The 27,906-nt window shown below is 40.4% G+C and overlaps 1 protein-coding gene across 5 annotated transcripts in view; it reads right to left on the bottom strand.

Annotated features, from left to right (window-relative positions):
* Window positions 1-27,906, bottom strand: part of MAP3K20 (mitogen-activated protein kinase kinase kinase 20) — a 92,608-nt gene that overhangs the window by 37,709 nt on the left and 26,993 nt on the right. For all 5 annotated transcript variants that reach the window (XM_085322851.1, XM_085322860.1, XM_085322870.1 and 2 more), the window contains exons 3-10: window positions 23,129-23,216; window positions 20,218-20,319; window positions 19,399-19,464; window positions 16,152-16,180; window positions 15,898-16,035; window positions 9,820-9,906; window positions 6,200-6,274; window positions 1,112-1,218 (exon numbers count right to left, since the gene is read on the bottom strand). In XM_085322851.1, coding sequence (XP_085178977.1) covers window positions 1,112-1,218; window positions 6,200-6,274; window positions 9,820-9,906; window positions 15,898-16,035; window positions 16,152-16,180; window positions 19,399-19,464; window positions 20,218-20,319; window positions 23,129-23,216 — 692 coding nt within the window. The remainder of the gene's footprint in view (window positions 1-1,111; window positions 1,219-6,199; window positions 6,275-9,819; window positions 9,907-15,897; window positions 16,036-16,151; window positions 16,181-19,398; window positions 19,465-20,217; window positions 20,320-23,128; window positions 23,217-27,906) is intronic.

The following is a 27,906-nucleotide window of genomic DNA, read 5'->3' on the forward strand; positions in this document are numbered from 1 at the left end:
CGCGCCCCCGGGGCGCCGTGCTGAGTCAGTGCGGCAGCAATGTCAGCGCCGCGCGCGCTATTTATACTGCCGCCATGTGACGCGGGCGCTGCCTCCCACCCTGAGCTCACTTTTTCCACTCACACAATTAAAATTATATTTATCGATTTCAGATGCAAGATCGGGAAGAAAACCGGGACTGTTGTTTTGTTAAAAAATTCAGTTTCATACTGCTCTCCCCATCCTTTACCCTGCTCCAGTTAAATTCTTCCACAGCCTGCAGGCAGGGAATCTTTTAATATTTATGCTCCTCGCTTACCTGGAGAGRGGCCAGAGCTTCTTAATATAGACTGAAGCACGATCGTCTGCTAAAAATCTTCTGCCTATGCAGATCTGTTTTCAATTTTCTTTTCCAAACACAAAGATGTACTGTGAAGCAGCGAGCTTTCTAACCGATCAATAAACTTTGGGGACATTCTATTTTTTATATAGGGTCAAACCTCTACTGCAAAATTGTGTCATGGAAATGAGTTCTCAGTCTCATCTCCACTTTAATCACACTATAGGTAAAATCACATGCTCAAGCAACTCTGGTGTACCATGCAAAAAGAGAATTGGACCGAGCTCCTGTTGAAAGCATGGATAAGTAATAAACACCACGGAGAAAATGCACAACAAAAAAGCAAAACACCTAAAAGTAAAGACAAACGGAGGCTTGATTTGAAAATTTGGCCTTTATGTCTTTTATCAAATTTTTAAATATAAACATATGCTCTTAAATTTTCTAAGAAAATTAGATCATTCTATGCATATACCTGAGTTGTTTTCTCCTCAACACTATTGACTGAAAATGCATAATTAAGACAGGAATCACAAAACCATAAATATCATGACACCTAAGCCAGTGTAACAATAAATACAGTGTACTGCTATGTGCATTGGCTCCTCACACAAGTTTCACAACATTCTGAGCACTCCTGAAAAACAAGGTAAATTACATTCTAAAAATATCTAAAGCATAATACATGTCTGCTGTCTTTCCTCTTGAATACAAAGTCTTCTGAAAATAGTAAGGATTCACACCATCTCAAAGAACACCGCATCATTTCATCTTGGAAGCAAGAAAACTTACCTCCACTCTGCCTTGTTATGCAGGAATGAGTTACATTGGTCTGGAAGATTCCTGTCATTTGACATCGATTCCAGAATTGAAATGATCTGCTTGAAAGACGGCCTTTTCTGAAGACAAAAAAAACGAGCATTTGCATTCATACTTGACTCTTACTATGTATAATCATTCACAGGATTTTTCCAAATGAAAGACTGAAAGCAACACAGAAATTGGGGTTTTGCTTCCTGACCTACAGGAGGAGTCACAGATTTTTTACTCTTTCCACTGAAAAAAATGTCAGTTTGGAAAGAGTAACATAATCTAACAGGACTCAAGCCTTAGCTTAGTACCTTTTATCTACCAATAAAACCTTTTGGTACTCCCTTTTGATACCAAGAAAAACACCAAACAACATTTGTAGTATCAATAGCCATAAGGATTCTTAAAGAAGGTGCTTTTCTCAAGCTAAGAAGGAAAATATTGCCTAAAAGAGAAGGCTGGATCCATTAGCCACTGGTTATTAGACAGGCTGCCTTTTACAGGCACCTAAATTCTTTAATACCTGAACAACCAAGTTAACTGCCCATCAAAAACAGGTTTCTGGCCGCTGAGAAGGACAGACTCTCCAGAAAATCCTTCCACTTTTAAAACTGGTGCTCTGGTTAGCTACCTCACGAGTACCCAGAAAAGAAGTGAAGATCCAGGCTCCACCAGGATGCCCAGCAGCAAAGCTCAGGTGAACAGTGTCTGTGCTGGTCCCTGTGCTATTCACAGGACATGATGTTCCAGGGCTCTCAATCTAGCAGCCACTATGGCAGCCACATACACTAATCACAGAGAACAGTTAAAACTTCTGTATATTTCCTACCCTCCCCTTAGTCCCACAGGAAGCTACAAAGTACAATAACAACTGAAAAAGCCACAGCTAAATGCATTTCTTGAAAGAGCACCGACTTTGTTAGTCTGTTTGACAGACCCCAGACAAGGTTGAGACAAAAGGTTGAAACAAAATGTAGATACATAATAAGGGGATGATGCACATTCTCTCTTTATCTTGCCTGTAATTATACCATTTCTGCTAAAATTACAGATGCTGCAATTAAAACGTGCATTTTAATTTGGGAGCATGAAAACAATTAGGAACAATGCTGAGGTGTCTCTCCCAGGAAGATCCAAGTGATTTCCACATTATAAAAGAAAGACAATTTCTTTATTTTAAATGTCAAACAGCCTGAAAAAGTGTCAAATGTATAACAAAAAAGACAAGCTCTCTTATACAGTAACGCTGCACTATTCGGCTCTAACTGGAGGCTTTCTTTGTCTGTCGTTTTTTGGTCTATCCCCATGATTTCAGGCAAAGGGGCAGCTGGTGGAGCTATGCCAGTTTTCTTTGCAACGCTTGGTGCGTGCCCCAGTCGCTCAGGTGCGCATGCTGCTTGGCCCCCAGCCCCTCAGGTCTCAAGCAGCCACCTGTGGAGCAGCACTTTCCGAGGGCTGGGGGAGACAGTGGCTCCCCCGGAGGTGCACGGTGGTGCTTGTGCAGCCATGGTTGAGCAGAGCCATGAGCCCCGCGAGAGCACTAACCCTGCTCCCAGCCAGCGAGCCTGCTGCYCCAGGAGTAAGGAGCACAGCAGCCYGCACTGAGGCCCCCAGGGCAGCTTTGGGAAGGAGAACCACCCTCAGACAAGCAGACAGCCCTCACACCCCTTCGGCTGCTACAGCTCTCTCTCTCTTGCAACTGCCAGCGGGTGTGAAGCAGTCAGAGTATCCAGGAACTTCCCAAGTGAGGAGCAAGTTGCTAGACAAAGTTTATGGCACCTGGTTTGATGAATGAGCTGTTGCTATTTCAGCAGCTATTCCCCCAGCATTTCCTTCTAGGAGATGCAGTGGAGGTAGCTCCCAAATCGCAATGCAACTCTCAGTCCCCATGAGTACACGTGGACATGTACTGCTGCTGTTAGGCACTGCCCAATTGACTGGCACGTGTGCAATGTACCCGTACCAAACTAACTCTATTTTCAGGAGCAGACAAAGAGCAARCATCCCTTTGTTGCCTTAATTACAATATTTTGTGGTTTAAGATTCTTTTACAGAATGTTTCTGCGACTTTTGCTTGCTCCTTCTATCTCAGGGGGTATGCTAGGAAGTATTGGGCAGAGCTAATGTCAAGTGAACATAGTCAACACTACTATCAGGCCTGCCTGGAATAATCTGAGTTAAGATAACAGTGATGGAAAGCTGAGCTTTCACTAAGGGCAGGTGAAAGCTCTGCCTGACCGACCTGGAAGGAGCAACAACACACACTTCGGTTTCTACGCAAAGCAGAAACAACCTGGTATGCAGCAAATCTTTACAGGCAAGGGAGCCGTTGAGTCTTGCAACAACAGCTGGAATAAACATACAGTCACATAGCACTGACAAAGCCTGTACATCTATGGCTGTGCATTTTCAGGGAAGTGCCACCAACTACCCTGCCAGCTATACAGTTGCCAGAGTGACAGGTACCAGCTTTTCCCTTAAGGTGCAGCTGACAGGAAGATACGCGCCCAGACYGCTCTTTGGTTTTTGTTGGTTTCTTCTCCCAAGGCAAGGGTAAGTTTAAATTCAGTAAATGCATTCTAGGTGCAGATACCGTGGTTAAAAAATGCAAAAAGTGATTATTGAAATTGGGAGCCCAAACCGAGAGGCCTTTTTTAAAAAAGTCTTATTTGCAGTGGATGCCTGTTTAGCACTTTCTGGAAAATCAGGCTTAATAAGTGATTCCTTATAAGAGATTACTAAAATATCAAGGTATCAATCACCTCTGAAAATTGTTGTCCTTTATCTCTGTGATGTCTCATACAAAACTCTTTAAAATATATGTCCTTCTAGAAATAACTCAGGCTAACATATTCACTGTTTCCTTCCACTCTATTTCTTACTAAACGTGTCTGCATAAAACTAGCCTATTTCATCCATACATCTTTCCTTCCTTGCTGTTTCTCCATCCCCAGGTTTCTGACTGCTGTATGTCCAATAATTTATAATCATCTTTGATGTTACAGTGGGGGACAAGCGGAAGGAATAGATGAAATTAGAAAGAACCACTCACATGCATTTCAAAAGCAAACATCCCTAGTAAACAAAGCCATTATTGATGAGCAACCTTGTTTGTACAACTATCTAATACCCGAGCAACAGTAGCTTGTTTGGTAGGATTTTAACATTTGGAAGTAGTTATTTAAAATACCTAATTGCCCCTGAGATTGTTCTTTAATAATTACTGACTTCAAGTAATTTTAGTAAAATGCTTTGAACCCACAAGGGACTGTTTATTTTAACTAGAACAGTTTAAACTGTTCAAAGAATACCAGTGTGTACATCACCTGGAGCAATGCACTCAGGACATTTTTCTGAGTATGAAGAAATTCTTGAGAATTCAAAGCAAAGCTAATAATTGCGGTCAGTCCCATGAGGAAGTGGTGGCGTGAGCAATGTCTGGCACTCCAGGTGCTTTGTAGCAGTTCTCCATGTGTATTCCTTGGCCTCCCAGAAAATGCACAGAATCCCATCTCTCTTTTTCTAAGGGGAAAGCCACCTAAAGATACTGCACATTCTCTGTGGGCTAAAAGTACGTACGTGAGCAACTGCTTTTGAGCAGCTGACATTCCTGAGCTCACCTCCTCTGCTTCACCTCCAGTAACTTGTCCAAGTACCTACCATCTGATTTGCTATAGTTAATCCAGGCAAAAAGGGAAAGTTACACAGCGCAGTATTTTAGAGGAGTGTGCTCCATCTTTTGGCTCAYGCAGGCCACACAGCCTTTTATAAAGGCACTTGAGAACTTCAAGCAATGACTCTTTCCCAGCATATGATCTTGAATATTATGTCAGTCACATGCCCAAAACGTGACCAGAAATTACTGTATTTCAGTCAGGCGAATGAAGCATTTATAATTGCTTATACAGAAGAGGAACTGCACAAAGAAGTGGCAAAGAAGAGCCTGTTAGGAAAATTAACCTAACCTAAGGTTCACTCTACACGCATCAGGACCACTGCTATCAGGGACTAGGCTAAACCTAGGCTGATTGCTCTGGCCGACTGAATCCAGCCTGTTTTGCAACAGCTAGATCCCTCCCCCTCCATGACAGACAGCAACAGCCTGCTGGACACTTAGGTATCTTGATGCAGCAMGCTGAAGAGTGAGCTGAACTAGCACATGCAGCAACTAAAGAAAAGATGCTCCAGTAAATTTTCTTCTGTGGCATTTGCTAGGGATGCTGACTCTTGGAAGTCATTATTAAAAGACAAGTAATTACTGCTGGAAAATGCTCTTCCATGATTGCTGGCTTAGTCCCTTGCAGGTTCAAAGATTCAAACCACATTTTCCCCATATTCTCTCCCACAGGGAGGGCAGAAAGAGGGCCATATTAACAGAATGGCATTTAAATGGATGTTCATGCAGAAATCACTTGTTGCTGATAGATCTCAGCCTTCCAAATACTCCAGACCTATTCTGTAGGAAAGCAACCCCTTCCTCCTAAAAGAAGAAACTTGAGAAAGCAAATTTCCTTCCTCATACTGGTTTTCTATGGCTACTCCCTGGTGATAAGTTCTGGCATTAGAGCACCTAAGCACTTTAATTCATTCCGGAATTAATCTTGGTCTCTCTGAAGTAGTAGCTAACCTCCCTCTGAGTTTAAAGGAGCCAAGATTTCTTCCTGGCCCCTCGACTTGAGAAAAAGAGCATAATTTCCTTTTCTAAAATATCCTTCCCTCTTTTAACTACCTTCACAGGCAAAGGAAATGGCTGCTCATATTTGGTAACAAAGCTAATATACCCACAGTTTCTTTCCAACCAGTTTTCTGTAAAAGATAGCAGCAGAGCCAATTTAAAGATTATTCCCATGATTTACAAAGGCTTTTTCTGAGTAAATAATTTCTCCTTTAGTTTATTCTCTTAAGGGCAGATAAATAGAGGCAAAGGTTTGGCTCTTCTTTGACTTGCATTTTTACTCTACTTTCACAGTTCAACAGTATATTACTGTACCTCAATTATAGTATTATTGCAGTATAACCACTTTAATATATAATATAAATATAATAAAATAATAAATATAATAACAGTACCTTTGAATCAGCTTCCCAACATTGGTGCATCAGTTCTGCAAAACTTCTGGGACAACTGCTTGGAATGGTTAATCTCTAATGGAGATAGAATGTATCAGTTACTGGAAACACTTCCCTTTAAGCTGCTAATAATAGATTTCCTATAAAATCTAAGCCATTACCAGAAGTAAAACACTCTCTTCTTTCATTTGAACACAGTATAAAACCTGAGGATTAACATATAAAAATCAAAAATACATTACTGCTAAGAAGTACAGCTAATTAATAGACCTACAAGGAAGGAATGGAACAATACACTACTGGAGTTGCTTAACAAAGCTAGAAGATAAGAAAGTAAAAATGAGGCAAACAAATTTTAATAATAAAACATAATATTTTGTGGAGATAGCTATTGCACTGCATAGTGTTCCAAGATGCTTGTCAGGGCAGGTGTAACGCAGAAGTTGTCTTGATTCCTTTCTCCCACACAGATGTTTTAACTGTTGTTATAGCAAATGGCTGGAATGTACATTACAGAAAGTGAGCTAAAAAGAGTTAAGTGAAGCTCTGCACCGCACAAGAGGTTTCATGAGCTTCTGGTCAGATCGATTGCTGAGGACATGCAGACCTCAGAGCACTCACAGGGCACAGTGAACTCATAACTATTTCCTGATGCCTGAAGACAAGAAGTTGCCGGTTACAGCTAGTACTGCTTACTACAGAGAATTAGTTTGAACCTACTTTGCCTTTCTTTGCTGAGAGTTTTAAATCATTAAGAAGATTCTCTCAGGCAGTCTTAGAGGACTTTCAAAGGCTCTCCTTCCTGACTGGAAAGCCTAAAAGCAAATCTACTGTCATGTCTATACACAGCCTCTCCAGCTGATTGTGTATCCCAACATTACACATATAAGGAGATCCCTCTGCTCTTTCTAAGGCAGTTAAATGACTTCAGATGTTTCATACTAAATCAAGAAAATATGTAAATAAAGAATAGTTCCTCAGTGGAGAGTGGGAATGAGTCCAAATATAAGAGGCGCCAAGGTGGAAAAAGGGTTCCCAGTCCTATAAACAGATGAGAACCAGATATTACATCCTGTTCAGACCAACTTGCCATGAGAACCTTTCRATCTGCTCTTGGCATTTCAGAAGCAAAGCAGAGAAAGTTGTACCGCTATATTACTTTAATAAGCCCTGCAAAACCTTACAAGCCACACAAGCCACAGCAGCCAAAACAAGAGCTAATAAAATCTGCCACACAAGCATTTGAACATGATGAAAACTGGAAATGTGAGATACAATTAGGCACTGCGAGAGTATGAGTATTAAAATAATGTATTACGTTAAAGTGAAAAGCTTCCTGTGCAAGAAACACACATAAATTTGTACAATGCATAAGCAAATTGTACTGATGCTTGGTATTTGGTTGAGCCATTAACCTAAAAATACACTAGCTAGTCTTACTACAGCAGTATTCTTCTGTAACCCTCACTATTCCAAGAGGTGGAATGCAAGCTGCATTTACATGTTTCTTACTCGTGCAGAATGTTATTTGTCACATAATATACTGGTAGCAGGTTCAAAAGTGTCATACTACAAAAAAGACATTTCTCAGTAGTAATTTGTTACGAGCTCATGCCAAGTATAATCTCAACTCTCATGGTTTTCTTTTCTGGATTAAAAACTATCTAATTATACAGAAATTCTACCAGAATGAAAATCACCCTGTGAAATTATGCAAAGGATCAAAAAAGACCCATATAGAATCATTAAATTCCACTTCAGCTGTTGGGCTCAAGCTCTACAAAAGGGGATTTTTCACCCACAGCAATTACTCTTTGGTCCCAATCCCACACTGATTTTAACAAGAAACTTACAGTGTAAAGACTGAAGGACTAACTCAACAGTGGCTTCAATTCTGTTGTAGAACTGGACATATGCAACCCCATTAATGTCAACAAACTGAACTGAGAAGAGAACCTGACCCTTATGCTTGCTGCAGGACATACAAAATTACTCAATTGTGAAGAAAAGCAGTGCAAGCAGGCTTTTACAAGACTTACACTGGGCATGCTCTCCAAGTCATGGCCAGAAAAAATAAAAACTGYGTGAACAACTGTTAGTGTCCTCTAAGCTTCCTGGAAACCTTCCAAAGAAGCTGGTAGCAATAAGCTAGTGGTACCTGCTAAACAGCTGGCTTTGAAAATATCACCCCTTAGGTTTCTTCTGCCACTAGTAAAATAGCTGTCATGACCATGTTTTGTTAATACTGTATTTTATACAGTTCCTTGCTCTAGAAAACTGTGAAGAAATGTGTGTGTATCCTCTGACATCTTTCAGCATATGAATAAATCACTTTGCAGCAGTCCCAATGCCACTCTGTACCCCTTACGTAAAAATGCAATTGGTATGCACAGGAAAGAAAGACTGTTAGTGGAAGGCTTTATGGTTCCTCTTTCATCAAACTGATATAGGAGGCKTCTCCTACATCAGGAGGAAGCATCTCATTATGCCTTCTGTTCTGATAAACATTGTAGAAGACCACAGTCATAATCTTCACTCCATTAATGTAGCATTTCCAACTGATCAGTGTATCACAGTAACACTCACTGGAACTAATCGAACCCCCAAATAGAAGGAAAAAAGTGAGGGAAAACAACAGAAAATATTAAACTAAGAGGTAGAATCCTAACTCTACTATTTAACTCTGAAGCATTTTGAGAAACAGTTTATGTAGAATAATAGAAATCTGTATTGTACAGTCACTGTCTCGCCATTGTAACGTTTCCCAAGCCTCTGCTGTGTCTAGATAGTGGAGGTTTCATCTTTGTGGAGGATTTCCATGCCTGTCTGTGTGTGGTACAGTCACAACTTTAAATGTTTTTTAAATGTAGTTACTGTCTTTGATATCAAGGGACTATGTGTTCAGATGTACGCTCACATGTCCAACTAACTGAAAGCCTCAATTTGTGAGAAGAAAAGCGAGGCTGGGGACACTGTACAAACGGTGTTTACACCACTGAAGTGCTTTTGAAATGGAAAGACTCTGCATGAGGAGGCTTGCAGCTATGCCACAGCCTTGCCAATACCAGTGAGGAGCTCATCTTCAATGTAGTGTTGAACGTAGGTGGCAAAACTGTAATTTCTCTCTTTTTTTAAAACTATTTTTTCTTCTTTTATTTTTGAAATTTTCATCTAAGCGGCAGTTTCTTGTACTATAGTGACTCCTGCTGGGAGAGTTAAGTTGAAGTAGCTGAAGGTCTCTTACAGATATATCAACTCCCGGCCAGTAAAAAGATGTCCTAAACGCAGGAGATGGAGTTAAACTGTTCCCCTACCTTGGACGCAATGGCTTCTTTCATCACTAAGAACAAACCCCTAGGTTTTACAATTGAGACTGAGAAACTAGTACAGTACTTGTACAATTTTTGATCTACAGCATCACGACGTGAAGCTGCAACAATTAGATGTAAAGGGTCCATTCATGAGGAATAACATCACTTTGACCCTTTGTGTTAGCTCCTACTGCTAATCTTTCCATACGCGTGAACTTACTTTCAATTTGAAGAAGATGAAAAAGTCTTTTGCAAAACCCCAATACTGTTTTCTGATCTATGTACCTGAATGTAGAAACGTAGTCTTACCTCGTTTTTTTCCACTACAAGCCAAGCTACTTGTAATCCTTCCAAGCCTTTAAAGGGGACCTCCCTTGTTAGCATCTCCCAGAGAACCTGAAACAGAAAAAAAGAAAAGAATTTTTATTTCTGTACTTTGTATTTTAAATACATTATTAAACCTTGATACAGCACTATCCTGTATCCAATTATGAGGCAACCAGTTTCCATCTGCAGGAACTTGGACCTGTGTTTATGTGCAAGATCCTCTCACTAAATTAATTTGAATGTTTCTGCTTTTTCCTCTATAGAAAAGGTCAGATGAAAAACTGTGTTTTGTGGGGTCTAATGGCTGCAATTTTGTGAGAGCTATGGGAAATGCTTTCTACTTTCTTTGTGCACTACAGAGTTCAAATTTGGCAGTTGAGACTTGGCAAGACAATAAACTCCTCCTCTCCTTCTCAGCCCCAAATGGACACATCTTTCATTTTGCATTTTAAAATATTTCTACATGACAGCAACTAGAGCTTCACAGTAATTTTGCATCAGAATCTGACCCAAAAGGTATTTTGCTCCTATAATATGCCCACAAAAAAACCCTATAAAAACTATATTTTGTAAGCAAAACCATAACCGTTTGTCTCCAAGTATGTGATACTAAACTAAATAATACTAAATAGTATACAGCATATAAAAAAAGTATTTTTTACTCTTCAATCTCTTTATAGACATACTATCTTTAGATATAGAAAGACGTCCTCCAATTTCACATACTATTTTGGTAACACGGTACCTGAGAATCTAAGCTACCTTGTTCAAAAAGTCTGGCATCACCAAAAGGCTGCAAGTCAATGAATCCAACTTGTTTTTCAGCCATAGAAAACACATATTAGAATTCAATCAGATTAAAAGATCAGAAGACACTTTGTGTCTTCACTGGTGTATGTCTCTATCTATTTATCAAAATATCCACATACATATCTTGTTACAAATATCTACATATAAACTTATTCTTCAGTTCACATACCAACCCAGAAAAAATATCATTTATTTAGTATCTGACCAAATGCATTAAGATCCTTAAGTAAGTCTCTATATCTCCACTGTTTGGGTTAGTACTAGGGCTTATTCTAGCTACATCATTTTGAATGGATTCTGGCCAAATATGAAGGTAATTGTAAGGAAAATGCAAGAATATTGGCAGATGCTGCTCAAGCAGAAAAAAAAAATGCACTGAAGCCTGGTTGGGCTTTTAATGAAGTGAACAGGGTGCTCCATCAATAGACCTATTTGAATAATACTGCTTGAGCTAAAGACTGATTAGCAAAGGTCAGGAAATCTTGGAAAAAGAAATTTAAGAACACTTTTCCAGGGAATAAAGAATATAGAAGAAAAGATACCCATACAGGTATTCAATTCTCCTGTTTGCCTCAATACATTCCCTTTAGAAGAAGAAAAATAAAATCAATTTGTAATTCTAATTACCACCTCTTTACTGGTGAAGAAGGAATTTTAACTGAGACAGTGAAATAATTTAGCATTCCCATGTAGTTCAAACAAAAAAAGCAGTGTACAACACTTTCAGTTTAAAACAAAAGCTCCTGGACCAAATAAAACATTCAGTTGAGCAGCCCTGCAGAACCACTTAATCTCTATGGCTGTAGCAGGAAACCACAAAGAAAAAACTCACTCAAGTTTGCACATCAGATAAAATAGTATCTAAATACATTTTCCAAGTTAAGAACATAATGAAATACATTTTAAATGTCTCTAAGAGCCTGGAGCTGGAAAACTCAACTGTTCTGCTTTTTTTTTTCTTTCAGAAGACTGTGAATTGTGAGGGCTGCCTAGTTTCATTCATACACATAAGCCTGTGCAGAACAGTTTGCACTGAATTCCTTTATCATGACACCTTCAGTATTTATTTCCACTGCCTGTATGGATCACTGCTTTCCTAAACCAATAGTACTAGCTCCAAGCACTCCAGATTACATGCTGTTTGAGAGAAAAAGAGCAGTATGACAAGATAAAAAAATTTTTCTTAATGCCTGATTTCCATTAACAGTATGATAAAAGTAGCAGACAGCAAACTGGGAGGTCAGAAACCTTTGTATTTATTTGCAGAAGTTTACAACAATGTGAATTGCACATTCAGGTCAATGGCCTAGATAAAGACTTTCCTTCCAATGGTGACATTTCCGTATCTTCATTTTTTTTCAAAGCTTCAACGCCATCTTATGAATTAGCTACTCTGAATCATCAGCTAAGGTGAATGATTATATTGTCAGTTTTACAAAAAGCAGCAAAAGGGTATCTTCTGTATTCGTGTTTGCCTCTTCCCATACCCACAGTCATTTGGCAGCAGAAAAAGCACCTGCAGCTGGCCTTCCCTTGGCTGCTTTATTGCAGGATACATTCTGTTCCCTTCCAGAACTGGCTCCCAGCTCACCTTATATGGAAATCAAGGTCTCCCGTTTCTAGTGTATTTTAATTGAGACACTGACATGGTTCACTTCCCCTCCCACCTTTGATGGTGAGGATCACCTGCTTTCCTGAYCACCTAACATCCCTGTGCTGACAGACAGCAGGCGTTCACAGAGAAATACCCAGTCTACACACAGTGGTGGAAAAAAAAAGCAAGATTATTTAATACAGTGGTTTGGAAACTGTGGCCTCTGAAGATGTCAGGCTCCTCTTTGCATACAGTGAAACAGAAAGGAGAAGCAATGTATCAACCAATACATGAAATCAAGAATGAGAGTGATAGGGTCTTCAAAAAAACCTCCCACACTTGCCTCTGTGAGTTCAGCTGTGCTTTTCAATTCTTACCCTGTCAATGGTGTAACAACAATCAAAGGAAAAAAAAAATCCAGTCCAAAGCCAACAAAAATTCAAAGTGCCATATAGGATGGGGAATATCTGAACGAATAATTCGAGAAAAACCAAACACTCTGAAAATACTCAGTTAAAAAAAGAAATGTTTTCTTTGGGTAGAAAAGCACACACAGACGGATCCTAGGAGCCACAATTAGTAGACTACAGCATGAGCAGAGAGTGTAGTGCTCCCACAGGTACTACCCTTACTATTAGCCTTGAAAATTAGGTCAGTCTTCTCCGCATTGATCCAAGTGGAAGTTAAAGATCTCATAATTCTTTTCAGAAAGAGTAAGGGATAACCCCTGGTGCTGGCCAACATTCCCTCTATAAATAACATATGTCCTCACAGCCAAAGTAATGCATGAACTATTGCTAGGAGCAAAACAGCTGCTACATTTAACTTCAGTCTCTATGCTACCAATAACCAATTAATGGCTTTACTTTTTTGTTCTTGTAAGCATTAAAATATTTCAGCTGCACTGCATAAGCTTTCTCAGATTAAATACATTTATACAGATACATACATTCACTGCAGCGCACTACAAACAATTTTGTTAGGGTAACATTCTTCAAAACAGCTTTTAGATTGAACATCATAATTCCACATACAATTTTGTACCTGGAAGAGAAGCAAGGAATCATTTTCTGGGCAACACAATGACATCAGAAAAAGTGTGACTGATATCTGGGTTGATCGCTTTTAACACTTGGGGTCTGTTGCTTTTGGATTTGGAAATGGATTAGAAAACAGAAATGCTCATGGCTGAAGGGAAGTTCAAGATCTGTATTTTTCTCACAATAAGTCTTGCAAAACACTTAACTTCAGCATTTCTTAGGCTGTATTACAAATTATTTACTATAAATCTCAAAAAGAACATATAAACCTGTTTAGCCATTCATGAAGAGGAGGACAAATTAACATAAACATTAGCTATTAAATATATATAGGCTGTTTGCAAAGAGAGAAGTTCATTTCAGCTGAGAAGCAAGCTCATCTTCAGCTGATCTTTATATGGTGACACTTTGACACTCATGGGAAAAGGCTCCCTTATACCTTAAGGACCACAGAAAGGTATATAGAAAGCAAAGCCAAGTAGGAAAAAAAAATAGTAGAAAAGAAATTAACTGACAATACGGAGAAGGCCACAGATACTGCAAACAGAATGTCTATTCCAAGCATCTCGCTAGTTTACATTTGAAAGGATTCTGCTCTTTGTTATCAGCACTTTAACTGAAGAAAAGCAGATCTGTCTCTCCAGCACAAAGGCTGCTGGCAAGTGTTACACTTTGAAAGGGGATTCTTCAAAATTTGTTCCTATAGATGACAATCATCTGAAGAGACAAAAATATCCTTTCTAAGACTTTTTGTTTTCAATCTCCTAGTTAATTCTGATAGTCTAACACTTATTTGAGGGAGATTACAAACTTCAAAGTTATACTTGGACAATTTCTTGCTGGCACAATCCCATTATGGCAGTAATTTCATCAGCAACATACTCAGGCCACTGTCACTCTTCAGTACAACCCTGTATCCATCTCCTCTGAAAGCAATGCTGTTCCAAGGCATAACATTGGAGCTATGAAAAGATCAATTCATTCCTTACTGCTTATGAACTCATGAACTTATAACCACAGTACAGTATACTAACTCAGAAACTATATATAAAAAAGTGGGTCAAATATTATGTAGTGAAGTAGCACTATACACACGTAACCACATTAAAATATTCTAGTAACACTGAACTGCTTTCATACTGGTTCACGTATTACAGGTTAGCAGAGTTTTACTTCCAACAGCAGAACTGTAAAGGAGCTTTACCTTTTAAAGAGGAAAACAAACTTTAGCGAACATATTGTTCCTCAGACTTTGGTAACATTTGGCAAGATAATATATTAAACAGTTTCTTATCTTCACTTATAGTCAATTCATATCAAGACTGTGAGCAACTTAGAGCTATAAGACCATTTTTGGAATTTCTCCTCTAGGATTTTTTTTTTGTTTTGGAACTGGAATGTTTCCCTTCAGTGAATAATATATGATTGCTTCTAATAACAGTTTACATTAACATTTACATTTGTCAGCTTATGTTCTATTACTGTTTGTGACCTAGCTCGGTTAAGCAAGCAAGGATTTTGAACAAGACAACACAGGTTTTTTCCTTTCCTTACAAATCTTCAATCTTTTCTTTGTAAGACACTCCATATCATCTCTCAATTTTTTCACTATAAATTACTCTTTGACAAAAAGTTTGTCATCTTCCATTGGGTCATCAGCTTAGCTATTCATGRCTGTTGGTGATAGCTTAAAACTGCAGTGCCTCCTTCACATCTACCTCTTCCCATCCATCAAAAAGGCAAAGAGGCAATATTTGACAGGTACTGAAAGGGCTCCTCGTTGTGTCACCCACCACTGAATCCAAAAACAAACTGCATATGTACGTAGCATATGCATGCAAACTGTGCCCCCGCTTCCTTTCCATTTTTCTTCAAGTCTCTGCTACTGCTCCCTGTCACAGAAAGGCTATGGGGCAACACACACAATTAATCCGAGCAGCATAACTATCTCTAGTCCGTTTCACGTTGCAGAGCAAAAACAACTTAGAGTTTGACTGTGGATAATTCACATTACTGTACCTGAAAACTGATATTCTGGCGCAATGTCAATCATTATTCCCCCTTCAAATAAATGGCAGAACGCTGCTGGCCTTTTCTATACTTTTATATGAGGCCTCTACACCTCCACAAGAGCACAGTGTCTATTCTCACAGCTGCCAGATAATGATGGCAGCTCTTTCAACGATTAGGCATGAAAAAGTGGCTTATTTTTTTAATATAAACTCAATGACAGCATTTTATGGAAATATCCTAAAAAAAATTCATCCTATTAAACACTTACACAACACAAACTTTTTTCATCTGTTTCACTAAAACATAAGCAGAGATTCATGATAAGATATTGTTCTGTAGCTTCCACAAGCCTTCCGACAGGCTGAATTCTTCCACTAAGCTGCATTTCCCACTCTGGCATGCTGCTCATCTAATCAGACAAGGATCCTACTAAAGGATCTTACTAAACATGCATGAAATTGTTCTTCTCATCATTCTCAGGCATGTCAAAATTATAAAAATATTTTCAGTCTTGAAAAAAATGATTTTTTGTTGTTCTTATGCAGAAGGACAACTCTGCCCTGGAGTTCTGCTACTACATGTGGATAAATGACATGCACTCACCACTCCATATGAATATGTGTCACATGTTTCAGACACTGGAAGACTCTGGATAACTTCAGGGGCCATCCATGGGAAAGTACCAACTAATGACATGTGTGTTGTATGGGAGTGGAACCTTGAGGCACCAAAATCACAGATCTGGCAAAAACAAACCAAAATAAATGGATATTAGAGCACCAGCTCTCATTTACTGGGCATCAAAATATCAAGTCAAGTAGCAACATCTCTCTACAAATAATTAAGAGTATTCATACCTTTAAAACGCCATCAGCAGCTATAACAACTGAAAAACAAAAAGCAGTATGTTACAGGAACTCTATTAAAAATAAATACAATACATTTTCATGGCAAAACAGTTTGTACTGTATCAAGAAAAATTACCCTATTCTGATTCAGCACCAAAATACTTGCAATTCTGGTTTCTTTGAGAAGCTTTGGAGAACTTCTGCTGAATACTTGTAAGCCTCTGAACAAACTCAAAACCTTTCACATCTTGCTTTTATTTTTTTTTTTTTTTTTTTAACGGTTCAAAGGGGGCAATACAACTATTACTTTCAGACTAAAATGTAGATTAAATCCATTTTCCCCAATGTAGCAATTAGGTCTAACAACGAACGTCCAAGAGATTAATTAAAAAAAGAGAAAACTTACAACTGAAACTAGATTAGTCTTTTCTTTACTATTATCTCGCCACGCAGAACTATCTAACTATTAGTAGTCAATGTTTCCACTAACGTCAATGTTCAGCAAATTTCATAACTGGTCTTCTGCTGCCAAGTACAGTCTAACCAGTGCAGCTGCACACTAAGTTTGTATTACTCAAAAACATGAATATCTGTTGAACCTCAAAATAGGCCACAATGATAACAACACTTTCAGATAAGAAATAATAGACCTTATTCAGTCTATTGTGTCTAGTTTGTGCTAGTCTTTCTTGGCTCTGTGTTTCCAAAAAGGAAAAGTGAGCAGCATCCAGGCAATCTCTGACATGGTAAGATTGATACAAGCACAGACGGCAAGACACAGCTTGAAAGAGCCCTCCACAATGCTCTAAATGATGCTAGATACCTTAGGACTGGGAGGAGGAAGCAGGAGGCGCAGTGAGAACACCTGCAGGAGACCTGGCGAGGAGACCACGACTGGCAGGGTATGTGGTAGCAGGCCCAGCGCGTGAACCTGCGCACTGACCACCTCCCCGCCAGGGCCAGGCACACACGCTCCGTTTGGTCAACAACAACTAGCTACTTCCCGGGCAGTAGCTGCTCGAGGGTAGCACAGCTGAGATGAGTTAATAGCTCTAGTAGCTTTAAGGGCCTTTATGAACGAGTCAAGTCCTGCCTGGGCGTCCCCATGCATTTGACCCGTGCCTCCAGCAGCCTCCCGTCGGCAACCCCTCTGCACGGCTCCTGGGGCTCCTTGTGCAGCTTGTAGTGCAAGTGCATTATTAAACCCATCCTGTTTAACCCCTTACGAACCTTGAGTGTCTCTCTCCACCCGTATCCAGCCCTCTGTTGCCCACCTCGCAGTCACATTTGGCAYAGCCAGCAGGGTATCAGGGTGGAGATGCCTCTTTGGGGGCAAAAGGACAAGCAGGAGAGAGTGAGCTGTACTCCTGCGTGGCCTGCTACGAGCCGGTGGGCACCCACACGGTGCATGCTGGTGGGGTAGGTTGACCCCACAGCATGGCTGGGGCCAGAGATTGGGCCGAGGGTTTCCCCAGAGCTGGGAGCAGGGCTGCAGCGCGACAGGCAGCAGGGCATCTGGGGTGGATCTTCCTGACTGAGCTCTGCACCCTGGATAAAGTGCTGTTGACACAGCGCCAGCAAATTAGGCAGTTGGAAATTAATCTCAAAGCCAGTAGGGAGGCTTGACAAATGACCCACGAGGCTGTGACTGCAACAGCGAACGAGCCAAGAAGCTGGAGCACCAGTGTGCTGTGTTGGCCGCCCACATTGCAAACTGCCGGCAGCGACGGCGAGGGGGGGCAGCGTGAGGTCTGTCCCCTGGCTGTGCAGGCACTGGTGTGAAAAGCGGATTGGGATCCAGAAACCAGGGATGGAARTGTCTGGGACTCCCATAAGCCTCCCAGCTTGGAGTCAGACACAGGGTATGAGGAGGAGGCAGCTGCCTGGCCAGTGTCAGAGCAGTGCCCTTCTGGACCCAATGCAGCCAGTTTGCAAGGGATGACAACTACTCGTGATTTTAAAGCATCAGAGCTGCAGGATAAGCAGGGCTGTTTCAGGCAGCAGCCCCACGAGGGATTATTGGAGTGGCTGTTAAGGCAGTGAGATGATGGGGCAGAAGCAGTTTATTTTACCAGAGAGGAGCTTGGTAGGATGGGGGCTCTGCCCCAGGATCCCAGGTTCCATAATACCCTATGCAGCCCGCAGCTGCAAAGCCCAAAGGTTTCCCTCTCCCTAGTGGAGTGGGTGCAGCACAGGTAACCTGGTGACTGCCGCAGACGTCGATGACCAGCTAACCAGGTGGACTACTATCGCAGCAGGGATAAACCAGTTGCGGCAACTGGCAATGTTGTCCAGAATTTATTCTCCTGACTTTACCAGACCGGATCAGATCACTGTGAGTGAATCCACTCAGATTAAGATGCTGCAAACTGCCCCCCAGCCTTAAAGCAATGGTGCTAGTGGTGATCAGCGGGGGCAGGTACAGTGGGGGAAGCGCTGCTACCTCAGTTAGCAGAGGTGTCCTCTGTTAGCACAGAAGGGAAGCTGGGAAACAGGAGGGCAAACACAAAAAAGCGAGTGAGTCGTGGCTGTGCTCTGAGACCTGCTGCGAGCCGGCATGCCATGGTGGGAGGCGGAGAGTGAATCCAGCACAGAGCTGCTTGAGCAGTGGTGGGGGAGTGCGGCGAGCAGCCTCGAGGGCGCAGGGTGGGGTGGCAACCCCCACTGCCCTGCGGGCAGCAGGCACAGAGGGGCAGCTGCCAGCAGCTCAAAACCATGCCAGGGAGCGCTGCCCCCGCTCTACCCACTTAGCCCCACAGCAGCTGTGCACCCACAAGCGTTATATCAACAGAGAGCAGAAGCCTGGGGAGGTGGGGCACACTGATTATACCGGACCCCTACGGGAAAGCCAGTGGCACGGACATGTCCTGACGACTGCAGATATCTGCTGTGGTCTATTGGACACCCACTCCTGCACTGCAGCTACCCAGGCTCACATCATTAAGGCCATTAAAAAACTTGGCTGGGTTATATGGTTCTCCGGTGGAAGTCCTGAATGATCAGGGCATTCATTTTACAAGCAAAGACAGTCAAAATTGAGCCGGAGAGCAAGGAATAGCCTGGATATATCACATACCCTGCCATCTGCAAAGGGTAGGACAGATAGAGCAGTCACATGAGGGAACACCTCAACAACACGTTATCTAGCTTGGTAACAGCCAAGGAGTTCTACATGTTCACAAAATTCAGGTAGATTTAAGTGTTACATTAATAAATGACAGCAAATGCAGAGCATTTCAGTGTTCTGGTACTTTACCATTCCTGGACTTCAGGTCTCTGTGGATTACTTTAACTGGAGCTTCCATATGTAAGTAGTGCATTCCTACACAAAACAAGGGTACAGTCAAGTTAGGCAGGCTGAGCATGGCCAGATACTTACCAGCAATCATGTTTTCCAGATCCCATTACTTGTCCTCATTACAGGTTGGTATATGCATATGTCACACAGATAGGCTGCAGAAGGAAAGGCTCCTATAATCTATTTTGAGTAAAAAGGACTAAGCAAAGCTCATGTATTTCTCAGAGCTTCTATATGGGCATGTTAATGTTTTTTAAAGTCATATCTAGTTATATTCTCTAAGGTGTTTGTCTACACAGGGAAGCTGAGATGTGAATTTACTGTTCAATCACTAATTTACATTAATTCTTGTGTAGTCACAAAGAATACAGAGGACAAAATAGTTTGTTCTATGTTATTATATGAAAAATGTCACTATGTGTACTGAGAACAAGCTCTTAGTTTCCTTAAATGTCTCAATTCAAATGAAATATAAGGACAATTATGCACTTTACCTAACATATATTCTACAGCAAAAAAATTATTCTCTTGGGACTTGGGAGCAAATGAGAAGTAACACTGCCTCATAGAAGCCATTTTTACTCCAGAAATTATTTTGGATATGGAAACAGATTCAGAAAGACAATAACCAAGGAACATAAAAATCAAAGAATGTTTTCTTCAGACAAGCTGAATAAGGGAAGTACAGGAAAGTTTCCTGACTTCATAGGGAAAAAGTCTCCAGTTGTAAGCTTTACAGATTTTGTAAGATGGTAATGAACCATTTTCCTTGCTTACCTTTAGCTATATCTGTTGCCCACGTCATGATATGATCCATATCCATCTCTTCACTTTTGTTACTATTAATGTAATCAAACAGTGAGCCAGCAGAAGCATATTCTATTAAAAAAAAAATCCACGTCATTTTAAAATACCACACCTAAATTGGAAGAGCTAATGAAAATTCTGCCAATGTCAGAAAAAAACATCTACCTCCAGCTTGAAATTTGGGTTCAGTAACGAATACTGTATTAGTATTAGTAGTTTGTTCTGATTGTCCCAACACAGACATAATCTATCATTAAGGAAAGAATTAAATAAAATCATATACAACAACAGACTTCAAATTTACAAGATAGCATAAAGAGCTGGCATAAAGTAAGCTCAGGCAATGCAGTAACTATATTAAGCATATATATTATTGTTAATAACAAAAATAATCAAGGGATCATACATCATAGTCTAAATGACCAGTAAGCAGTAGATGCATAAAAAGTAAATATTGTTCTTTGTCAACAAGCCTTTAGGAGATTACTGCGTGGGGAAGGAAACTGTGGTACAAGATTGACTCTGCAGCCTAGAGCCTAGAAGTTTTGGATCATTATCATGAGATCCTCTTGCTGAAAGGGGCCTCTGTAGAAGACCAAAATGTAGTTTCTAATATCATGGAAAGAGGACTGAGCTGCTGACCTGCACGCTTCCTTAATTAAAACATAAGCCTTTTTTTACCCATGATGTCATTATGCATCTTATAAATGGATTCCTCAGGAATAGGTTGGCTGCACATTTCACATGCTTTTACAATGCATAATTTGATCCACCAGAGTCAGTGATAACTCAGGTCCCTGACCCTTTCTCCACCCTGAGTGAATGGAGGCAAACAAACCCCAACCAACAAAGCTCAAGCCTCTACTATTTTTCCTATAAATCTATTGTGCTAGGTTTTTACTAGGAAGTTATGGACTTGGAAATCATAAAAGGATAGTAATTTTCTGTCACAAAWGGAAAGAGCAATTCACACTAAAATAAAAGTTGTGAACTCTTGGACTCAGCCTATAACCGTGGAATATACCCCATTGCTTCTGTGCAGATGGRACACACAAGCTCCAAGACTCTTTTGAGAGGAGGCAGTTGTGATCAAAAAGCAGATTCAAAAGCTAGACATCAACACTGTTGTTGACAGAGACTGTCAGTGACATCCAGAATGACATGATTCATGTTAGTAGTTCAAGGGATGGCTGAGCAGTTCCGCACTAATATATACCCCAGTAAGAAAACCATGTTCTGACTGCAGATGCAGCTTTGCTAATTCCTATAGGACCCTCTCAGAGAATTCTCTGAGAAGCCTATAAATAAGATATTATGTACAGCCAATATTTGGTATGTCCCAATGCTTGACTGAATGCTCTTATCCTCATTCTGAAGAGATCATTAGGTTCTCAGGATTTCTTCTTGTTTTGGCCTTTCCCTCACAAGAAATGGATTTATGATTAAATTAAGTTTGCAGCACCAAAGACTATCCAGATGAAAATGGACTGAAAATCTCCCTTGAAATATTTCAAGTGTAATTAACACTTCTTGCATTTGAAAACGGTCTGTGGAAATACAGCCCTAGTACCATTCCAATCCAAGAGCCTTCCATCTCCCTGGAAAATACAGGAAAATCCAATGCGAGTTTAAAAATTTTTTCTTTGAGTAGGATGGAGTTAGAGTTCCCTAAGTAACTAAATGGTTGGACTACATAGAAGAGACTATTCCCACAAATGGCTAAAGACGTCCCTGTTCCCAATGACATAATGAACTACTTTGGCTCCTTTCTGTCCTGTGACTGGCAAATAGGTCAAATGATCTCCGAATATACCTTCTGTGAGCTCAAACCAAGGACTTTYTGATCCAGACATCATTCTCAGCTGTTGATTACACATTTGCTTTGTTAATCTGGTTTCTGGTTTACATTTATTACCCTTACGTTTCAATTTATTAGAATATAATTATATCACTTGATCTATTAATTTTCTATTATTTTCATTGCCTCAAGAAGATATTCAAGTTCCTGTCTGGCATGCTACCACCAGTGTAGCCTCCTAGTGTCTAGACTGAGGTCATCCTTCATGCACCTCCGGAATCTATGAAGTGGCTTCAACACTATGACCACTGTTATGCTGATATTCTCATTCCTGTAAATCGAGCTCCAGTTGCTCTGGACAGATCAGTACCTCAGATGTGCTCATGCCCCTCTACACTGCCATCTACTTTGATTATCTGAGGTCTAGAAGACAGGAAGAAATAATTGAATTTTCCACAGGTTCTGTCCACTGTCTGAGGGATTTCCATAGCTGATCAGAAGCTGTGCTTTTTCCAGCACATGATCCAGGAGGGTTCCCCTTCAGCAGAAGCTCCTGGAGACACTGTATGCTGATASGGATGATACTAATACAGAAGTCTGGCCAGTGCAGCAATGCTTCCTACAGTTGGGAAGTTCATAATGTGGATTCTCAGATTTCCAAGACATGCAGAACTCATGGGGTAACTTTGCTTCAAGCAAACCCTCAACCTTTTATTTTCATAAAACTTGGCAGAACTTCGTATCTTGAAAATCTTGACTTCTCTGTCATATATCAATTAAAATAGAAAAACAATAAAACAATTTACAAAACATCTTAAGCGAAGGATTCTATTTAAAGGAATGCTGAATTTGTGCTTTAGGAATGCCACAGGCTGCAGTTGCCTCTGTATAGACACAAACTATGTTACCAGTATGAACCCCACTTCCAACATTCCCATTCACATTGAGGTACGTGGTGCTGAGGACTATAACATTCAAAAGCAACCACAGCAATTAGTAAAACACTGAAAYTGGGTGAAGCCAATACCTCATAGCATCAGAGTTTTTACAGAATCAAAAGGAGGGTCAGATAAGAATCCTTACCTGTAACAATGCCATAATTTGGAGGTTCAATGACAGCTCCATAGAACTGAATGATGTTTTTGTGACTGAGCACACTGAGTATTTCTGCCTGTTCAAAAACAAATTAAAAAAAAAAGTCAGTAAAGAATGGAACACTTACTATAACAGTGTAGTTTAGACCCAAGCAGACATATGTATGTGTGTATATGTACATATACATCTAGAAAAGCAAGCACACAGATGCTTGGCATTTGGAAGTCTCATGAGAGAGTTTTGCAGATGATGAATACTTAGCATGTTTGAAAAAAGAAATAAAACTATTCTTTCATGACCAAGGCATAGATATGTGAGCTTATGTCTTTGAAAAAACTAAAGGCCTTGGAAAATTTTGTTCAAAAAAAGACCTGGGATTTTTGGCAGAGTTGCTGTAGTTCTCTCGAGAATTTCCCAGAGAAGAGTATGTGTTTGTGCAGAGTATTATGGGTTCAGAGAGTCCAGTGCTTCAGGCTGCTAGAGCATACTGTGCACACACAGCTCAACTGTACTGCACACATGCAGAGGATTTGTTGTTTACTGGAAGTGGGGAGTTTTCTAGGCACACACTGTAGAGTCTAACTGAATATGCACAGCAAGCATGCTTGAGATTGCCAAATAGCCAGCAGTGCAGTTGAAACTGCTTCTCAGAGCAGGCTGCAGATGCTCAGAAACTCTGGACAAACATATAAAACCTTCAGATTCCACTTGGACAACGGTTCTAGCCTTGAGAGCGAGAGAGAAAGATTGAGAGAGGAAAAGAATGTAGCCACAGAAATTCAGATATACAGTCATCCTGGTTTTTTGAGGGGGAAAAAAAAAAGGATAGATATTCTTTTGAAGTCTCTGAATAGTTTCACCCCCGTATAGTATATTAAGATAAATAATCAAGAGATTTCTGAAACATGTCTTACAGAAATAAGGACGAAAAACATATGTTCATATTATGCAAATACAAATATATACCATTATATATTTTTCTTTATGGCAACCTGTTACCTGAAGACTAAGGCTTAATATAAGATTATGTTAACTCTACACCAGTCATGAGCATCTAACAGGTGCAAAATCACTATTAATTTCTCTGAGCTTATCAAAAGTATACGGGAAGACCGTAACAGCTTTGATGCAGTAAACCATGTTATATCAGCTAATGCTACTGTAATAAAAGCACAGCCACAGAAAACAGCATTAACTTTTGCCTGTATTTTAAAGTTGGTACCATTACACATGTGCCACCTCCATGAGCTAACAAACCCAAAACCTCTATGGTTCAAAATTTTTTGTAATATTTTTTTATTCTCTCTAGGGAATACTAAATAGGGGAATGTCCTCTAATTACTACCAGTATTACTCCTTGATAACCAGGAGACTTAATACTCCCTGGCTGTCTAGAAATGAGACAGGAATACTGGGCCACAACCATTAGTGGACAAACACTACCTAAACGGTTTAATTTTGTTCTACACTCTAGTCAAGATGAACAGAATAAACTATCTTCTTGTATAGTACTTAAAAATCCATGTCTTCCAAACACAAGGCACTCTACCTGCTGGTGTTGGCAGTGTATTTACCTAAACTAGTCATTAGAATTAAATTGACTGGTCTCACATTTAACTCTCCTGCGGCACTATGTATGTAGCTCCTGGCTACACAAGTCAGGAGTTAAATGCATCCGTTTACAGAATGATTAAAACTGTCACGTGAACACAACTCTGTTTCACCGCAGAAATGCTCAGACTGCATTTAGCGTCACACGGGATGGCCACTGGGTCCACGGAGAGCCCCACTGGAGTGGCCGTATGACAGCRGTGGCTGTGCAGCTGCAACACCAGCTGCAAAACTGAGGCCTGACGATCCATCCAATACCACCAGGAAATGGACAAGCAAAACAAGACCATCAGGCCAACATGACAAGTCATATGCTGCAGCAGGCATCCTGCCACACAGTGCTTTTATTATCTGGGGAACCAAAAATAATTATTTTCTAATATTATTCACAGTATATGACACACTAAGATCACATTCCAGGAGTCTGAAGAGATGTTGACTGCAGCTAATGTTTCCTTCTAAATATTGATGTTCATATTCTAACCTGATATTTAACAGATGCCAAAGCAAGCTTTCGTCTAAAAACAGGAAAGGCACCTACAAATTGCTCAAATTAAAACTGAAAGGGAAATTTTAAGGACCATTCCTTCTAAAAGATATCCTTTCTAAACCGCTTTAATCACTCTGCTGTTTTCCAAACCAGCGACTCTAGACTTTCTTTCACGCTTTGCACTTTTCAGTTGCTGTAGACCAGCTGTGAACTGTATTCGGCAATTTAAAGACACTCATTTCTTCCAGTGAGAACCAGATGCCAGTTACTCTGCACCTTTCTAATTTTTGTATGTTTTAAACAAGAAGGTGCCCTATTTCAGTGAAAGACTAACTTTTGGATAGCAAGTTACAAAGTGGTGAGTAAAGACCAGAATATCAAATGTTTCCTAGACACAGAAAACAGCATTAACTTTTGCCTGTATTTTTTGTGTATCCTAGACAAGGATATTTAGAATCACCTGTAAGCCTCAAACTCATACCTAAATCCCAGATGCCTGAACGCTTGGAAGAAAACCCTGCCATGCATCTGCCTGCAGGCTATTAAAGACCTAGGACTGAGTGGCTTAGGAATAACACATTCACTTCCTCAGGTAAAGCTTAACTGAGCATTGATTTCCTTCCCAAAGCCGTGATGATGGCAAGCAACAAATCTTCCATATCTTCACTATATTACTTACTTTGTGTGAAAGGCTGTTTTTTTTTTCTATGTTGGATAAAAATGGAACTGGAAGCATCTCAACTGAAGAGGCACAGCCCAAGAATGTAAATACAAATATCTTAGATGCAACAGAGACACAGGGAGACGCACAAGCTGACTACAATGGAGTTTAATATTGTGCTCAGTCCCCTAATAAGCTTAGTCACAGCGTGGTACTGATCATCAAAACATGCTAAAATCATTCACYTTTGAATTTACACAAGCGCAGGTGAAATTGTGTCCTTCTCTTGTGTGCTACCAAAAGGAATTACAGACTAGATGCCACTTCTTGAACACAAAAGGATTCARAAGACTAAACAAAACTAGTTCATTGTTCATAAAATTCAACCACTATCAAGAAACTAGAGGTCAGAGCAAGTACATTAAAACATGTTTTAATTAAATTCCCACTTACTGGCTCTTGTGGCAATACTGCAAATCAGGCACTCCTAGTTATTCATTAGACAACTGCAGCATAAGAAGTAGGAACTCAGGTGATCCCTCAGTATACACTGTTATTGTGCCCTAGGAACAATGGTCTAACCACTAAACGGATAATTTACTTTTTATGCCTGCTTAATCTCTGCTTATTGACATAYGTGAAAATGTCAATAAGCATCACTTCTGACTGACACTACACTACAGCTTCCTCTAGATCTTTCACAAGGTATCTGCTAGAATTAGGATRCTCCTCCAGGCCCTGTCTGTATTCAGTAATTGCTGGCCAGAAACAATGAACGTGGATTTTGAATGTGGCCAGCAGCAAATTAGGGGACAAAGTGAACTATCCAGACGGCATTCCAGTTACATGGAGCACAAACTTCACTTCACTCAAATGATACAAATGAAGCTTGCTTTTATTCTGTGTAGGCCTAGTCTGCACTATGGATCCACCAATTCAGCTACGTTGCCTCTAGATGCGAAAGARCTGCCCTGCCAGCAGAACACGGGCAATGGACACAACCTTGCCAACAGAAAGCAGCTCACCCTGGGTAGCCTCCTGTGCAGGGAGATGTTGTACCARCGTCAACACACAAAATTCCCACCAATACACACAGCATCCATACCTGGTTGTTCTGCTGACACAAGTGCTGGTACAGCAAGAGCAGCAAACAGTCCAGCTCTGACAAAATCTTCAAGGTCAGTGCTGGCTGCAGATGTAGGCAATGGCCATCTGATGCTGACGTGGCGTTACTCAGGAATGCGGGAAAGGCCTGATTGTCAGATCTTTAATTGCAGCCACAAATGCTGTAAGGACATGGTCAGAGGCACTTTGCAYACAGCTGTGTTGTTGCCGGCTCCTCATACCAGCTGCAGCTGCTCTTCTTAGAGCTCCCTACTCCAATTCAGCTAAAGTTAGCAAAGACCAAACTATTCAGTCTATTTGAGTTACTCTGGTTCTCTTTGACCAAAAATAGGTTATAAAGTTCTTACACACTCTTCTAATCATGAGAAGTGATCAAGAGTTTGGGCTTTCAACCTATTTCACCAGCACAGCTGGATATGAAAAAACATCTCTCACAAGTTTCTCAATCTCAAAAAAGCTTTTTCACTTGGGCCTAGACAAACTGGGTCCAGAGTAACTTAATCACTGGTTCCTCTAAGTAGCTTTGGAGTGGCTGGCTGGAGAACACATAAAATACCTTCCTTTCACCTTGGTTTGAACATGCTATCTGAACATTAACATAGGAAATAAATGCAATCCTTTGTGAGACCATCAGGTCAGCCAGCAGCCAACCAACTCTACTGTTAATAAATCAGTTAATTGCACAGCAAGAGGCACCTTTGCTCTCTGCAAAATTACAGTGTTAGAAATGTTTAACTACTCAAGAAATCTAATTAATAGAATATCCCTAAGTRCCCTCTAATATTTATTAAACATTGTGCAATAGGGTTTGGTTATTTACTTTTCCAAAGAAATGTTTGCCTGCTTATTAAAAAGATCTTCAAAATAACTTAGATGCAC

The sequence above is a fragment of the Rhea americana genome, unplaced genomic scaffold (genome assembly GCF_003343005.1).
Source record: "Rhea americana isolate MKP2758 unplaced genomic scaffold, rheAme1 scaffold_12, whole genome shotgun sequence".
Taxonomy (NCBI): domain Eukaryota; kingdom Metazoa; phylum Chordata; class Aves; order Rheiformes; family Rheidae; genus Rhea; species Rhea americana.